Genomic DNA, 17,507 nt, shown 5'->3' with positions numbered 1-17,507 from the left:
TCTCCTCAAACCAAAACTCCCTTACTTGGTCACCATTTCTCCATATATGTAAGCTCCTTGAGGCGACAGACTCACTTATACAATTGTATTTGTCTCCCCGGGGTTTAGCGCCTATGCCTGACAAAAAGCAAATTAATGCTTTTCCTTTCATTCATTCACACCATTTACACTAAATGCAGAACATATTAAAGACTCTTAGAGGAAGCCATTGGAAATAATTCATAAAATCTCAAAAAAAAGAGCTGAGAATTTTTTAAAAAATACAACACAGCCAATAAAAAAGAAATATTGAATGTGAATATATACTCTAGGCATCATACCAGGAGCATAGTAAGAAAAAGAAAAAAAAGTAAGGTCAATTCAAAAAGTTACAGTATCTGATTCCTATCCTGTTGAACATCACTCATTTCTGTTTCTTCTTTCCCTACTCCCACTCCTCTCACATCAATTTCGGCCCTTAATTCTATGCCTAGGATATTGCAATGGCAATCATGTCCATGACTAGATTCTTTCCCTCTAAATACTGTCATCCTCATTAATCTTTATTTGCTATATCAAATATTAAATTGAATAGTCTCAAAATGCTATTTTCATGATGTTCATTACTGTAGGGGGCTTAAAGTGGTACAGGATCTTAAAATAGTTTTGTAGCTTTTATCCCTTCAAACCTTCAACTTTTCACACTTAATAATGGGATCATAAAAACCAATATCTGGATGTCAAATTTAAAAATAAATTGAGTTTCCTTCAAACAGTTGATAAAGATTTTCAATTCTGACTGCCCCCGAATAATTTACTATTGTTTACAGGAGCAATTTTTATTTTTACTAGATCTGAAATACGAACAATATATACAAGCTGTGAGGCTTTCAAATTAATCTAGCAATCTAAAAGTAAGCAGTTTTAAAACTTAATGAAAGTATATGATTGGTGCTCTGTAAACTGGAGAGGATTCTCTCGCCCTCAAAAAAATACATTGTTTCTTAAAAGCTAAGAATCAATCTCTACACTTTGGAAATTCCCATCAAACCACATGTGCAATTATATAAGCTAACTTTATATATATATAAGCTAACTATAAAAGCAAAGTAGAGACAAACACAAAATCATGTACAACAGAATATAGTCAGAAAAAAAGTCATGAATTAAAACTAGTCAACAAATAAAGAAATACAATTTAAGACATTTCCTATATAATAATTTCCTACACACTTTGTTGGTAGGCAGGCAAAGTAAATCAACCAGTAGAGGTAACACGGTAAAATAGAAAGAATCCTGGACTTGGAATCAAAAGAACTGAGGTCAAGAACTGGTTCTGCCCCCTTTCTTAGTCATTTCATCTTGGAGCCTCAAATTTCCTCACCTGTAAAATGAGAAGCACTGGCCTAGATGGATCTTTAAGAGTCCTTCCAACTCTAACATTCTATGATTCTCTGGTCCCTCTCACAAGCCTAATATCAAGATGACATCATATACGTGTGACTAGCAACTTCTGGTCTCCTATTACTCTTCTGAAAAACACTGGACACAACTGAAAATAAATATTAAAAAGCACATTTAAGTTTATATGAGATAAAAAGGTCTTGTTCAAAGATATTACTTCCTCAAAATAATGGAAGTTATTTTCTAAATAAATCAGAAACTCCTAGTAAAAACAGTATTAAATAGTCAAATTTAAATCAGTTAAATGTGGAGAATACATAAACTCAACAATATTCTTTTTTTTTCCTTTTTTTTTGGAGGAGGGAGGGCAGGGCAATTGGGGTTAAGTGACTTGCTCAAGGTCACATGGCTACTGTTAAGTGTCTGCGGCCAAATTTGAATTCAGGTCCTCCTGACTCCAGGGCTGGTGCTCTATTCACCTAGCTGCCCTTCATCAATATTCTTTATATTATATATACACTCAGGACGACAAGATGCAGGTACACTGCTTTTGTATGCAAAACACCCTATATAATACCTCAACAAATATTCAAAATAAAGTGATTTTGTGAAAAGCTGAGAGGAGACACAAAGAATAAATAAGATATAGTCTCTACCCTCTGCAAGTTTATGCTAAGGTCACCATCAGTAATCATTTTATATACAGTATTTTATGTATCTTGTAATTATCATCACTACACAGTTTAACATTTTAAAATATTCTTATATTTGGAACTACAAAGAGGAGGAAATAATGTGTTTTTATACATGGAAAATGTCACTAATCAGGAGGGCAGGTATGTTGAAGTTGGTTTTCTGGTACTGGATGTTTCCACAAGCTCCAGATGGCCTTGGAACCAAGAAAAGTCATTTGTGAGATGCTTTAACAAGAGTTGATATGGAAAAAAGAAAATCTAACTAATTAAAGCACAACGTTCAATCCAAATAACCAGACACAAACTAGAAAAAACAAAATCTTAAGCAATGGTAAAACACAAAAAAATACAATTGCTAATTTGCCAAGTGAGTCAATGACATACATAACTTTAAGCTCGAAAAGAAGCCCCAAGATTTTGTCTACACGGGATTCTTTTTTTATGTTATGGACCCCTTTGGCAGTGAAGCCTATGGACTCTTTCTCAGGATAATGTTCTTCAAACATATAAAATACATAGGAGTGCAAAAGAAACCAATTAAATTGAAGTGGCTATCACAGTATTCAAACAAACAAAAACAGCAAGAAAACAATCACTAGTCTACAAAAATAGTAAGACTCGGTAGAACACCATGGTGTTCGCTCCAGATCTTTTTCAAAAGTGTTCTTTCCACTGTTCCACAACGTAGTTTGCTATTTCATAATAGATACCATATATAAACACTGATGTGCTTGGGATACTAGAATCTAGGTACTTTTAAAACTATGTCTGGATCAATTATAAAAGTATAATACTAGTAAGGTAAAAGTAACAGGCTATATAACTGATGATGGAAAGTGTTGAAAGTTTTGAAAAAACTGAAACTATGGTATGTCCAACTTGGGTTACGTTTAGTCCTATTAACTTTTTTACTTTATAGACCTATGAGATGAAAAAAGTTACAGGGTGGGTTGTATATACCCCATTAAAAGATAGGTAGTTTTCCTTACATTGAAATCTGTTTTTACCTCTACACAATATTCTGATGTGTGTTATCTGGGATCCAGGAAACATAAAGGTGTTTCAAATATTTGAAAACAGAAATCATGGCCTCCCCCTAAGTCTTCTCTTTTTGAGGTTAAACACAGGGTGTGATTTTGAGTCACTTGACTATTTTGATGCCCTTCTCTCCCTTTTGTCAACATCATTCTTAAAATGTGGTGCCTGGAACCAAGCACAATACTCTAGATGAAGACTGACTAGGACAAAACGCAGTGAAACTATAACATACTTCTTTGTTCAAAACACTGTAAATCTATTAACGAGCCCTATGATTACATGAGCTTTTTATTTAGGTTGCTTGGTTAATCACAAAACTGACTCATTTTGAACTGGTAGTCCACTAATTGTTCTAGGCCCTTTTTTCACCCAAAGTGCTGTCCTGACGCATCTTCTAAATTTTTAAACTCATGCAGATAACTTTTAAACCCAAGATGAGTATTTTACATTCATCCCCCTCCATCTTGAAAGATTTATTTTATTCTTCTAACCTGTCAAAATCTGTATCAGTTCTCTCTCCTCACTCTGTTTCATCAACAAACTTGGAAAGAATATAACTTATACCTTTATCAACATCACTGATAAAAACTATAGAACAGGGGGTGGCTAGGTGGTACAGTGAATAGAGCACTGGCCCTGGAATCAGGAGGACCTGAGTTAAAATCTGGCCTCAGACACTTAAAACTTACTAGACCATGGGCAAGTCAACCCCAATTGCCCTGCCCTCCCCCCTCCAAAAAGCAAAAAAAAAAAAATAATTATAGAATGGAAACGTATAATAAAAGGAGCCTTGTGACACTCTATTAGAGACCTTCAAAAGTAAACACTGATCCATTAATCATCACTGTATGGATCCAGTCAGCCAGCTTCACACTCACCTAACTATACTATCTTTTAGTCCACATCTCTCCATCTTGTCCATGAGGACATTGTGAGAGACTTTTGAAATACTATGTCTATGGCATTTCCTTGATTTACCAGCCTAGACTCTGTAAAAAAAAAAAAAAGATGAAATTGGATTAATCTGGCATAGCATAATATATAGCCCATGCTATAACCTAATCATCATTGCTTCCCTTTCTATGTACTCATAAATTGCCTTTATAATAATGCATACTAGAATTCTGCCAAAGAATCAACAAGTTCACCAATCTGTAGTAATTCAAAGGTCCTACCTTCTTCCTCTTTCTGAGCTCCAAAAGAAATTGTCCATCTTTAATTCTGTAGTAACTATCCCATTCATTACCATGGAATGAAAAAACTTTGAAAAAAGTCATGAGACATAGTCCTACCTTGCTAAAGCATTAAAAATTTTCATTTTACAGATGGAGATGGATGGGAAAAAAAAAAAAAGTTAGATTAACTTATGTGCTCAAGGTCATGATTCACTAATAAGACTGTGAAGAAAAATCAGTGTCTCCATTGCAAATTCAGTATTCTACCCACCATACAATTCTTTATCACTCTGATGAAACCATGATTTTCTAAATGCTATAGCCAAACACTATGAGGCATACAATGGAGGCTAAATATTTGTTTAATGTTTAATTCACAATTGATGTCCCTTCCCTGTGTCTACACATACGGAACTTATCAAAGTGGAACTATTAACATTCCTACATGGAAAAACAATAATTGTAACTGATAAAACTTTTCTCAGTATGAAAATAGTTGAAGGGAATATATATATATTTATATATATATGTCCATATCAGAGGGTATACGGGCGTATGAATACACATGTGAATGTGCATATATGTTTACAGGTAGACATAGATAGAGGGCACAGGACCAATTTAATAGGAAGGGATGATACTTAAAAGGTGAAATTAAGAGGTGAGAAAGGAATATAATGAGAGGAGATGGGGAGAGACAGAATGGGGGGTAAACTATCTCATATAGAAGAGGCAAGGGAAAATGGTTACAATGGAGGGGAAGAATAGGAAAGCAAAAGAGAATGGGTCAACCTTATTCTCAATGAATTTGTCTTGGGGAGGGAATGAAATACACACTAAATAGGGTATCTCACCCTACAGGAAAGTAGGGGAAAAGGGGATGAGAGGGGGGTGATGGAATGGAGGGCAAGCTGGGGGGAAGGGAAGGTGGAAGCACCCACTTTTGTAAAGGGACAAGATCAAAGTAGAGAATAGAACTAGTGGGAGGTGGGATAGGAGGGAGGGAAATATAGTCAGTCTTTTACAATATATCAATACAATATATCAACTATGTTAATGTTTTGCATAAGCTACACATGTACAACCTATACTGAACTGCTTATCTTTCCAGTAAGGGCGGGTGACAAGGGAGGAAGGGAATGAATCTGGAATTCAAAGTTTTAAAATCAAATGTTTAAATACACACACACACACACACTATTAATAATACTATTCTACATGTAATTGGGAAATAAGATATGCAGGCACTGGGACATAGAGATCCACCATGCCCTACTGGAAAAGTCAAAGGGGGTATGAGAGAAGATATAGGAGAGAGCAGATTGGAGGAGGGGATATACTGTTGGACTGCTATTTTGGGGAAGTGGGTAGAAGAAAAACGGGGAGAAAATGTGTAACTCAAAATCTGGCGGAAATGAATGATGTAAATCAGAAGTTAATAAAGCATTTGAAAAATGGAAAAAAAAATTCACAATTGATGGTGGTAATGGTTTCACCAGATTTTTCCAATTAATCAAGTCACTGACTATCAGCATAATTTTCTTGCAGTTACTGCCTGCAAATCATTTTATCTATAACCTTATCTATAACTGAAGTCATGAATCAGTGAGTGACCTTGTCTTCATTCCCTAAAACTAATAACAAATTGGATTCTAATTATTTCTCAGCAATCTTCGAGGAAGCCTAAGTCTAAAGAGTTTTATTGTGTTTATTTGTATTCTGTCTCAATTTTTTGAGGGATCATACTCAAAGATGTATTTCTTAATGGGGTCTATTAGAATAGACTCCTCTGGACACAGACTCCTTTTTGCAAGCTGATGTGAAGTTACAAAGCTCATCAGGTGAAGAGAAGGCAAAGTTGTCAGAAATCATCCCTTCCTGTGCTAGGTCAACAAAATTTTGGCACATCCCAATCTCATTCAAATCAACTAACTCCTAAATGCTTTATCTGCCCCTTTATGACATATCCTGAATTTGAAGGGGGAAAATGATATTAATGAGATTATCAATGTAGTCATGACTTAAGCAAAAGGCACGTTATGAACACTCTATATGGCCCAAAGTACATTCTGGAATTATTGGAGGGAAAAAATCAAAATCAAAAGGAACAGAGGCACAAGGACATAAGGAGAAATGGACAAAAATAATATCAAGGAGAAATAATAGCAAACAATTACATTTCAGGAGTCTAGCAGTTAATCTTAGGATTCCAAAGAGCAGTCAAAGCATGGTTTGTATGCTTACAATTTTTAGCCAAAAACAAAACCAAAAAAGATGTGTGCCATAAATGCTACCTTAGTCAAGGCCACATGGATTTAACACCAAGAGAAAAAGCTGTCAACTCCCTAAGAAGTTTCTCCATTTGATTGTTAACACATATTGTTAGCCTTTAATAAGCATTTCCTAAATTGGATTAACTTAAATAAACAGTCTCTATACTGCACTTACATTAGCAAGTGGTTTTTTTTGGCCTTTCCCTTCAACTCACTGGTCTTTTATTCGGCACTCTGACTGGTGCCTTGCCAAATCACATAGCTTTGTCCTGTTTTGTCCCCTTGTATTCAATATTTTATCCTTTCCTTTACCTTTATCTCATCGGCCTATTGCAACTTCATCTTTGATATATCTTTGATATATTATCTTCCATGTTAGCTGTCTGCAGTCTATCCTAAACACCTTAACCAAAGCTTTACCATATGAATTTTTTTTACCATGATATAAATTACATACTCTTTTACCATGCTCTTCTTTCTACTTTGAGTTCTAGATTCCCTCCCCCTCCCAATCTATATCCTCTTTCCTTTCAACCCTTAAGTGGAGTTTTTTCAGGGTACTTTAGATGAAGTCCAAAATCATCACCTGTTTCAGAATGTGTGAATCTACCTCATTTCCTTCATTCCTCCCTTGTCTCAAGGTTTGTAACAAATCCCCTTTCTTTTAACTATCCCATTACCAGATCTGACCTTCTCTCAAAGTAGTAATATATGCATCAAGTGCTTTCCTTGGCCATAGACACTCCATAAATTAGAAAGTTCCTTTCCCCCAATAAATCCAAGACATCCCCCACGATTTAAATAATTCTTTAAATCTCACTTTCAGACAACCTCATATAACAAAAATAAAAAAGCTGAAAGCCCTATCATCTACACCAAAATTCCAAATTTACATACACATCAACTGGACCTTTGTCTTGCACCCCTAGCAGTTACTTAGACTAATATACTTTAATATCCATTCATATACTGTTCTAATGTTTTATATTTTAGAAAATAGTCTCCTTAAGGCACAAGTAGAATCAAACATGACACAGGGCAACCCTGAAAAGGAAAGAGCTTGCAAGTAGCCTCCATGTTTATATTAACTGTCTGTTCCATACTTCAATACACTGTTTGTAAGTTTAATATGGTTCACACTGACTCATACTGGAATGATAAAAAGTTCCCTCTTCCAAATGAATTTATTGACCAGTAGACATTTCTGTATTAAAATGTAAATCTGGAATCTTAATAAATATTTAAGGGAAGATAAAGATCAGGGCAAGTTATCAACTACCTTAAAATGCAGGTACCTGCTATAAATGCCTATAAACATTTAAAGCAGCCCTGAAGAGGAAAAGAAGTCTTAAATTAAAAGTCAACATGTAGTCAGAGGGCTGTTGCCAGTTTTCTAGTGTAGGCTATAGGGGCAGAAAGGATTTAAAGACTTAACCATATGGATAAAAGCCTCAGGATTGTTGTTTTGATTCAGTTGCCAATATCACCCTTCTTAAACCTGTGTCTTTGAGTCACTACAATGCCAAAATGAAGATCTTCCACCATCTTTCCCCACCATGTTCCCATACTCTAGGCTCCACCTCCAACCCACAACTCCAAATTCCAGCCCTGGGATTCTTATTGATTCAGCAAAACTACCCACCTTCCCCTTTCTACTCTAGGTCTGAAAGCAGTAATCAAATCAACACAGCCAAAACATTCTACTCTGGCTACCACCTTATATGTGTTGTCTTCCCTCAAAAGAATGTATACTCCTTGAGAGTTAATTACAGCCTTGCTTTCTCATATTTGTATCCCCAGCTCTTAGCAAAGTGCCTTAGCATATGGCAAGCACTTTCTTGTTTCATCCCAAAGCATAGGTTCTAAGACAATCACTCCAATTTGCTGTACTACAGGAAGATCTCTTCTTGGTGCCTAGAAAAAACCATCTTATTTCTTTGGCAGTGGTGGTACCACCACATGGGGTAATGTCTCAATCTAGAACTGCTGAGTGAAAAACAGGGTGAAATATAGGGTGAAATATCTAGAAAAACTATTAACTTCAAGGTTTAAACAGCTTAGAGTTAAGTGCTCTAAAAGGAGAGTGGTGAAACTGATTAGAGAGATAAAAATCAAAACAACTCTGAAGTACCACATCACACCTATCAGATTGGCTAACATGGCAAAACAGGAAAATGATAAATGCTGGAGAAGATGTGGAAAAGCTGGAACACTAATTCATTGTTGGTGGAGTTGTGAACTGATCCAACCATTCTGGAGAGCAATTTGGAACTATGTCCAAAGGGCTATAAAAATGTGCATACCCTTTGACCCAGCAATACCGCTTCTAGGGTTTTATCCCAAAGAGATGATAAAAAAATGGGAAAAGGACCCACGTGAACATAAATATTTATAGCAACTCTTTTTGTGGTGGCCAAGAGCTGGAAATCATGGGGATGCCCATCAATTATGGAATGGCTGAACAAATTGTGGTATATGAATGTAATGGAACACTATTGTGCTGTAAGAAGTGATGAACAGGAGGACTTTCAGAGAAACCTGGAAAAACTTATATGAACTGAGTGAGGGGAGCAGAACCAGGAGAACACTGTACACAGTAACAGCCACAGTGCTTGAGGACTGATTTTGATAGACTTAGCCCTTCTCAGCAATGCAAGGACCTAAAAAACTCTGAAGGACACACGATGGAAAATGTCAGCCACATCCAGAGAAACATGGAGTCGAAATGCAGAACGAAAGACTATTTTCTTTTTTGTTTTGTTTTTCTTTCTCATGATTTTTCCCATTCATTGTAATTCTTCTATGCAACATGACTAATGTGAAAATGTGTTCAATAGGAATGTATGTGTAGAGCCCATATCAGATTGCAAGTCGTCTTGGGGGGTAGGGGAAGAGGGAGAAAATTTAAAACTTATGGAGTGAATGTTTAAAAAAACTAAAAATAAATAATTAAAAAAAGTAAAAAATGTAAAAAAAATTAATAAAATAAAAGGAAGAGTGGTAGCAAGAGAACACCTAAAGAGGTTTAAGGTATTAAAGCTGTGCCAAGAGAAATGAGCTATCTATGTTGGATTCCACCTGTGTTTTATACCTCAAGAAAAGCATTTTGTAAAGTATAAAGTACTATACAACAGGAGTCTGTCACTAAAGTTGTTCAGATTTAAATGTCGAACCAAATGCTAGACAGCAATAAGTAGGATCTGAGGATGGGCTATCACTGTAGACAACATTTAACTTAGTAATTACCTTTTTATCCTTGAGTGGCAGCAGTAAAGCTACCACAATGGGGGGTTCATCTTCAATATATTTATATCTATATCAACATAGTCAGTTTTGGATTATAAACTGTTGACAAGCTCTTAATGTGCACAGACTATATACCTAGTTCTTAACACCATGGACAATTGTCTTCTGATGAGGAGGATGGAATAAGGAACTCTAAAATCTCTTCTTTAGGTATCTTGGCATTATAACACCAGTATTATTTCTTCTATTAAGCATAGAGCAACAGAAAAACATCAACCCAAAGTTCTACCTCAGAGGCTATACTAGAAGTGAAAACTGTATTGACGGTTAAACTGATATTTAGTTAATAACTATCTCCAAGAGTCAATTCTGGTTCAAAACAGAGGTAGGAGGAATGAAAGTAACAGAGTCCTAGAGTGAAGCAATGTTGCCCATGAGTTAGAAAGTGTTACTAGAATATCTGGAGTTGACAAGAGACTCAGAAATTATCCCAAGGAAATTGTTTTGGATTTTCCAGTAATGGAACTCCAATCCTTACCAGCAGCAAAGGAAAACTTTGCTAAACTGCTTCTGGTTTTAACACTGCTAATTTTGGCATGGGAGAGGTTAGTATATATTCTTTCTATAACCCTCATAATCTTCATTTTTAGCATTGTCAAGGACAAGCCTCGAGTTTCCTCTTAAACTTCTGGAGAGAGCAGTTTTCAGAGAGCAATGTTTTAAACTTTGTAAGCTATAAAGTATTATTCTATATAAAGGTGAGTTGCTTCCATTTGGTCCATACATTTAAATTACCTCACATTCTAATAAAGTTTAGTTATATGCTTGAATTAAACATCGGACTGCAGTGGACAGGGGAAAGTGAACAAGTATTTGTCAAGTACCCACTGTGTGCCAGGCCCTATGCTAAGTGCTTTACAAATGCTATCACTTGGACAAGAAGAATATTGTTGTAGAAAAGAAGGCACTTTAGCAAGGTCAGAATTCCGAGGCATCTCCTTGGGTGATAAAACATTGATAAAACATTTATCGCCAGGTCTACAAGCAGCACCAGTAAATCCTATATAAATAATTATATTAATGCTATCAGTTTTAGATTGTAAGCTCTGGGTTGGCAGGCCCTTAATGCATAGGGACTAGAAAAGCTTTTATTTTTTAAACATGAAACTTCTGAATCACCATATATAACAGATAGTAAGATTTAACTTAATTTCACCACTAGCAGCAAACACACTTTCGTCCCATTATAAATTTTACATGCTGGATTGTGGGCACTAGAAGAAACCACAAAGTTCTCAAAGGAATCAAAGTATCATCAGCAAAAGCATGTATCTGACACCATGTGTGGCAAGCCTAACTTTTCAGATTCTCAGTTTCTTCATTTGTAAAATGGAATTAATACTTACAATTGCCTATGTTCAACTCAATAGACATTTTTATTTAAGTGTTTACTTTATGCAAGGCATTGTGCTAGGCAGCAAAGAAAAAAACCAAAACATTCCCTAACCTCAAGGACCTTATATTCTAAGTAGGGATTCAATAACTACAGATAAGTCTAATACCTCACAGGGCTATTGTGGGGATCAAAAGAGATATTAAATAAAAAACACTTTGAAAACTAACAGAGTACCATATAAATAAAAGGCTTTTTTGGTTAACAAGTAGAAATTGTACAAAAAAGTTAATCCACTAACACTAAAGCTATTCCCTTTCTTCTTTTCCACTCTCAATAACTGCCAGAGGGGGGAAAAAAAAGATAAGATGGATATCTGACATGCAACTAACATAATTGGAATACTCAGCTTATTTTCATATAAGCTAAAACACTACCTCCATTCTCCTAAAGTCCATCTAATTTGGCCCATATAAAAAGATATATAAGAGATAAATGTGTCAAAGTATTACTGATAGATAAGAGGAAAAGCCAGCTGTAGTATAAGCAGTTTTTAACCTTTCTAATCAAAGATTCTCTGCCCATGGCATTAAAGTTAATTTAAAGTTTAAAATAAATTAAAGTTCTTTTAGATTCTCATATGTTGCTGAAATTCCTAGTAGCAGTCAAAAGCATTATTTTCATCTATGCTTAACATGTTACTTTTCCCCTTAAGGCAGAAAACAGAGCAATGCTTCCTTTGTGACCTTCTAGTAGCAACACCTCACCAGTGCGGCACAGTGGAAAGAGCACAAGACTTGAGTCAGAGCACTTGGACTTGAGATACCTACGTACGTGATTGGAGGCAAGTCACTTAACCTCTCCAGGTCTTAGCTTCTTCATCGGTAAAATGAGAAGGTTTGGCAAGAGGATTTCTAAGGTCCCTTCCAGCACTAAGTGTTAAGATCCATTCTATGTAAATGGAAGTACTATTCTTCCAAGGAAGACAAAGGGCCTAGCTGTCTCATCATTTAGACTTAAGCATTTATTATTCTAATTTCGTTTTATGAAACTCAACTTTACCATTCATTCTTAAGTCCCTCCTCCCCACCACAAGCAGGATTAAGCCCAGAGGCACCCTCCACCTCCCCAGTTTAGGACTAGGTTAAATCATCTAAATTCAGGCCTTTATAATGTTACTCTTTATAATATAGCTTTCCTGAGAGGAAGAAAAAAGTCAAGTCTGGAGTCCAGCCCAGCGGCAAGAGACAATGGTTTTCTGCAACTAATAGAAGCCAGGATTGCGGCAGTGGCTCCTACAATACAATCACACCTCCACAAAGGTTCTGGAAATTTCTTCCCTTATCCACATGCCCACAAAACCCAGGGGCTAAAGATACTTAGAACTCTCCCTCAGGGGAACAAGCAGAATTAATCAACCCGAATAATGAAGTGTTTCATATACAATCAAAAGTTTTAACAAATGTATAGCTATCCAGTTCATCTAAAGAACATCAATATATGCATTCTGCTTACATTTGGATTAAAAAAACAAACCTAACTTGCAAAATGCAAGATGAGGGAGATGTAACTAGGCAACAGTTCTACACCTAAAAAAAAGAGGGATTTTGGCAAACTGCAAGATTAAGAAGAAAAAACATAATGGCAGTCCAAAAAAGCTATTGCTATCTTAGACTACACAAAGAGGAATTTTGTTACTGAATAGTTTTGCAGTCATGTCTGACTCTTTGTGATCCCATTTGGGCTTTTCTTGGCAAAGACAATGGAGTGGTTTGCCATTTCCTTCTGAAGATGAGTCTTTCTGAAGAGAAACAGTGATGACAACTAAGAAGTTGAGAGACTCACTGAACTCTGCCCTGGCTGGACCACAACTGTAGTTCTGTGTTCCATTCTGGGAACCATATTTTTTGAAAAGCATTGATAAGGTGGGCAGTGTTCAAAGCAAGGCAAACAGTAAATTGGTGAACCTTAAGAGGACACTATCTGAGAATGGATTAAAAGAACTAAAGATTCTGGAGAGAAGACTTACTGTTGACACAATAGCTGCCTTTAAGTATTTGGGGAAGAAGGATTACACTTGATATTGGCCACAGAGAACAGAACTAGGAGCAACGGGTGAGGTTTCAGAGTCAGTTCAACATAAGTTCATAAGAGTTCAACATAAGAAAATACTTCCTAACACTTAGAGTTTTGAAAAACAAAAAACTGGAATGACTATAAGTAGTGTACTCCCTTTAATGGTAGGACTTCAAATGGAAGGCCAGATCTCCACATGTTGGAAATGTAGAGACAATGTTAAAAAGTTAGACTAGATGATCTCTGAGGTCCTTTCCAAATCAGATTGTAATTCTTTGGGTAACAAAGGAAACCAAGCAAAGCATGGAATTCATGAATAATTTTTCTAAACACTTTACTATGACTTATTTAGCATCTCCCTCAGCATCTAGCATTGTGCCTTACATATACTGGGTATTAGCTAAATGTATTTTGTTCAGTTGTATCCAACTCCTCATGACCCTATTTGGGGCTTTCTTGGCAAAGATACTGGGGTAGCTTGCCATTTCCTTCTCCAGCTCATTTTACAGATGAGGAAACTGAGACAAACAAGATTAAGTGACCTATCCAGGGTCACAAGCCAGTATATCTGAGGCCAGACCTGAATTCATGAAGAGTCTTCTTGACTATTGGCCCAGCACTCTATCCACTGCACTATTCAGCTGCCCAAATAACTGTTAGTAGAACTGAACTTTTAAAGTGGTTGCGAAGCAAAATTTGGGAGGGAGTAGAAATTAATTATGCTTCACTGTCTACCAATCCTAGTTCTAGTTCAGTTCTAGGCCTGATTCTTTAACTCAGATCTATACTGATAGTCTACTTCAAGTGGAATTGCAGTTAACTTTAGAACAGCCACAGTCATGGAGTATCCTAGGGAGTTCAGTCCTAGAAATGCTACTAGGATTCTCTTGCTGAATCATAAGACTAAAAATCCCAAGAATGAATGTTGAATTCATTCAACAAATGCTTCCTTCAGGCTGTTAAGTGGCTTCATTTTTTTTTTTTGTTAACAAAGCCTACTATATATATATATATATATATATATATATATATATATAAAAATGGCAGTGTACTTAAGGTGCTATACTCTAATCTAAAATTGATCTAAAAACACAATTACAAAAAAGGGCAAGTATAATGTATGAGTAGTACAAAGAGCCATAGCTTTTCAAAGGAGGGAGATTGCTTCTGCCTGGGGATGTGGCAAAACTTCATGGGAAAGGTGAAGATTGGGGGGTTCAGGCAGAAGCTTCTATGTTGCACAGTCTATCAGTCACAAACAGGAGCATTAAGAACAGTAATGGTTTATAAATTTATTGTTACTTTGATTCATTTAAACAGAAAAAGTATCTGCTCAAATAATTCCATGAAAATTACACACCTCAAATGTCACCATAAAGGGGCGGCCAGGTAGCACAGTGAGTAAGAGCACCAGCTCCAGTGTCAGGACGACCTGGGGATCGAATCCCAGGCTCAGACACTTAGCACCCACCCAGAAACACCTGGCCATGTAACCTTGAGCAAGTTACTTAACCCCAATTGCTTTAGGGGTGGCCAGGTGGCTCAGCGAGTAAGAGCACCTGCTCCAGTGTTGGGATGACCTGGAGATCGAATCCTAGGCTCAGATATTCAGCACCACACCCAGAAATAACTGGCTGTGTAACCTTGAGCAAGTTACTTAACCCCGATTGCTTATAAAAAAAGAAAAATGTCACCATACAAAGAAATTCTCTCATGACCTTTTACTTCATTTTAACACATTAAAATTTGAGATAAAGAGTCATTTTGAGAAAAAAGCTACCAATTTTACATAAAAGTTAGGTGACTATTTTATAGATTTACTGTACCCAAAAAATGATTGTGTAGATCACTTTAAAAATCTTGTTTTTGCAGCCAGTGAACACAAATTTAATCTCAAAGAAGCAATGAATGACATTAATGATATTTCCTCCAGAAAGAGTAAATAAATACTGCCCTTGACTCAAGTAATGTACATGTATCCCTTCCCCCAGCAGTTCAAAGCGCCTAAAGCTCTTAGTGGTATGCTTTTGCTTTTCCCACTGAGGATGACAAAGCGTCCAGTTGCTAAGACAAATGACCTCAGAAATAATGAAAAAAAAATCAGTAACTATGGAGGGTAGAGCAACACACTATCACACAAAAACTCTGCTTTACATAATAAGGAGAAAGACAAAGATTTAGAGGCTGTATCACTGTATATGTAATGTGTATCATAATTCTGGTTGTATTAAAAAGAAAGGAGTAAGCATCTACAGAAGTCAGCTACAGATCTTCCTAACCAGGGACTCACACTTTAACCAGGGTTTGGGGTTTTTTTTCCATACTTTCCCTTCATCCCCTCCTCACAAAGCTAACGAAATATTCTATTTTTGACAAAGCAGAGCTAATGAAAGATAAATATTTAAATCTAATAATTAGATAACGACACTAATTTCCCCTTAAATTTGTCTCTCCTGATCCTTTAAGGGGATTAAAAACATTAGGATCACCCCACTTACCATCAACCTCCCAAGACTACCTCTGCATATTTAAGGTATTATTCACATTTCGCCGTCCCGCTCCAAAGGTCTCACCTTTGAGGAACCTCACACCTGAAACATCCACCCTAATCTCCCCCCACCCCTTACCCCTTAGTGGGCAAGATTATAACATTCTCTACATCCTACTCTCAAGAAAAGGCTTAAGCAAAGGTGGAAAACGCCAGAGAAAATGGAAAAGTGGCAGGAAGGCCTGTGAACCAGAGAGTATCTAAATATCTATTGGACTTTTTAAAAATAAACGAACTCCAAAACAGCAAAGCTCGAAGCTACTTCTCCAAATACTCAAGTCACTCCCCTCCCCCGCAGCCAGAGAAGATAAGGATGGCTGGGAGGTGTCTTAGAAAGTAAGATGGGACTCCCGTTTGACATCCTAGGTCATCCCCAAGGTGCAGTAGGCATCCTTGGGCTCGGAGGCAGGGGAAGGGTTAATTTTTTTTTTTTGGGGGGGGGCCGCAGGCTATTTCCTCCCGCCGCGCCACCCCCCCAGCCTGGACCCCACCCCAGCTGCATCTGTCTCAGTCCCTCTTTCTCTCATTTCCCCGCACTTCCTGATGACCCCACCTCCCCCAACCCGGGCCCCGGTTCCGCCAGGCCTCGAAGCGCGCCCCCACCCCAAACTGTTCCCCCACCCATTTCCCGGTCTCCCCCCGCCCCACCGCTTACGCCCCCTCCCCCAAAGCCAGGCCAGGCTCCCCGCCCCTAGCACTGCAGTAGCGCCGGCCCCTCGGCCCAGCTACACACACACACACACACACACACACACACATACACGCGCGCGCGCGCGCGAACCCCGCTACCCACGAACACACAAAAGCTCCCACAACCTCCCCGCCCCCCCCGCCCCAGCCGGGCCCAAGGAATCAATGAAGCCGCGGCTCCCGGCGGGTGGGCCTCCCGGCTCTCTCCACTCCCTCTCGGGGTTGGGTCCCGCGCTCACCATCACTGCGCTTGATCTCCACGTGAATCCCGATATGGATCTTGCCGAAGTTGGCCGCTGCCATCACCTCATCAGGAGAAGAGGCTGAGGACTAGGCGGCTGGAGCGAGGCTGGGGAGGAAGGAGCGCGGGAGGGGCGGGGGCGGAGGAGGAGGGAGGGAGGATGAGGAGCTGGGGACGCCGGGACGGTAACCGGCCGGAGCGTGGAGGAAGAGCGAGGGAGGCGGGGCCCGGCTACACCCACAGGGGCTGATGCAGCGGCAGGAGGCCGAGGCAGAGCGGGGCTGGAGCCCGGGCCCGGGCCGCGGCGAGGAGGCGAGGGGGAGGGCCCGAGCTGCCAGCCTCGGCTAGGATAAAGCCGACGCGCGCAAGGCCACTAACAATGCGCCGGCGCGGAAGGGCTCTTCTATAGCCCTCTCTCCCCTCCTCCCCCTCACGCCCTCGACCGGCCCCGCCCAGTTCCGCGAAGAGTAGCGTCATTGCGCCCCGCGGAGTAGAGGAGAGGCTGGCGGGCTGAGTGGGGAGGGAGGCGCGTGCGCCGGGGTAGCCGAGGGAGCTGGGGTCTCTCTCGCGCGCGCGCGCGATTTTGGTTGGCAGGCGTGGTCTGGAAGAGGCGGGAGGGGAGCCTGGGAGCTGGGGGAGGCTCGGATTTCTTGGGTTGGCCGTCTTGCATGCTGGGTTGTGCAACGACTGCTGCGAGCCAGCGGCCGAGGCAGCTGCAGAGACTATTTAGGGTCCCCACCCGTTTGACT

General features: G+C 38.8%; 1 protein-coding gene across 3 annotated transcripts in view; it reads right to left on the bottom strand.

Annotated features, from left to right (window-relative positions):
- KIF2A (kinesin family member 2A) overlaps positions 1 to 17,148 on the bottom strand; it is a 97,514-nt gene extending 80,366 nt beyond the window's left edge. The window contains exon 1 of one of the 3 annotated variants that reach the window (XM_069096378.1): positions 16,757 to 17,148. In XM_069096378.1, coding sequence (XP_068952479.1) covers positions 16,757 to 16,820 — 64 coding nt within the window. In that variant the 5' untranslated portion in view covers positions 16,821 to 17,148. The remainder of the gene's footprint in view (positions 1 to 16,756) is intronic. The other 2 variants (XM_069096376.1, XM_069096377.1) reach the window with 2 other exon arrangements.
- Positions 17,149 to 17,507: the final 359 nt, after the last annotated feature.

Source organism: Petaurus breviceps, unplaced genomic scaffold (assembly GCF_028583685.1).
Source record: "Petaurus breviceps papuanus isolate PSGF00001 unplaced genomic scaffold, PetGlider_PUasm1.0 229, whole genome shotgun sequence".
Lineage (NCBI taxonomy): Eukaryota > Metazoa > Chordata > Mammalia > Diprotodontia > Petauridae > Petaurus > Petaurus breviceps.
The sequence above is the reverse complement of the archived record's forward strand: the minus strand, read 5'-3'. Positions and strand labels throughout refer to the sequence as shown.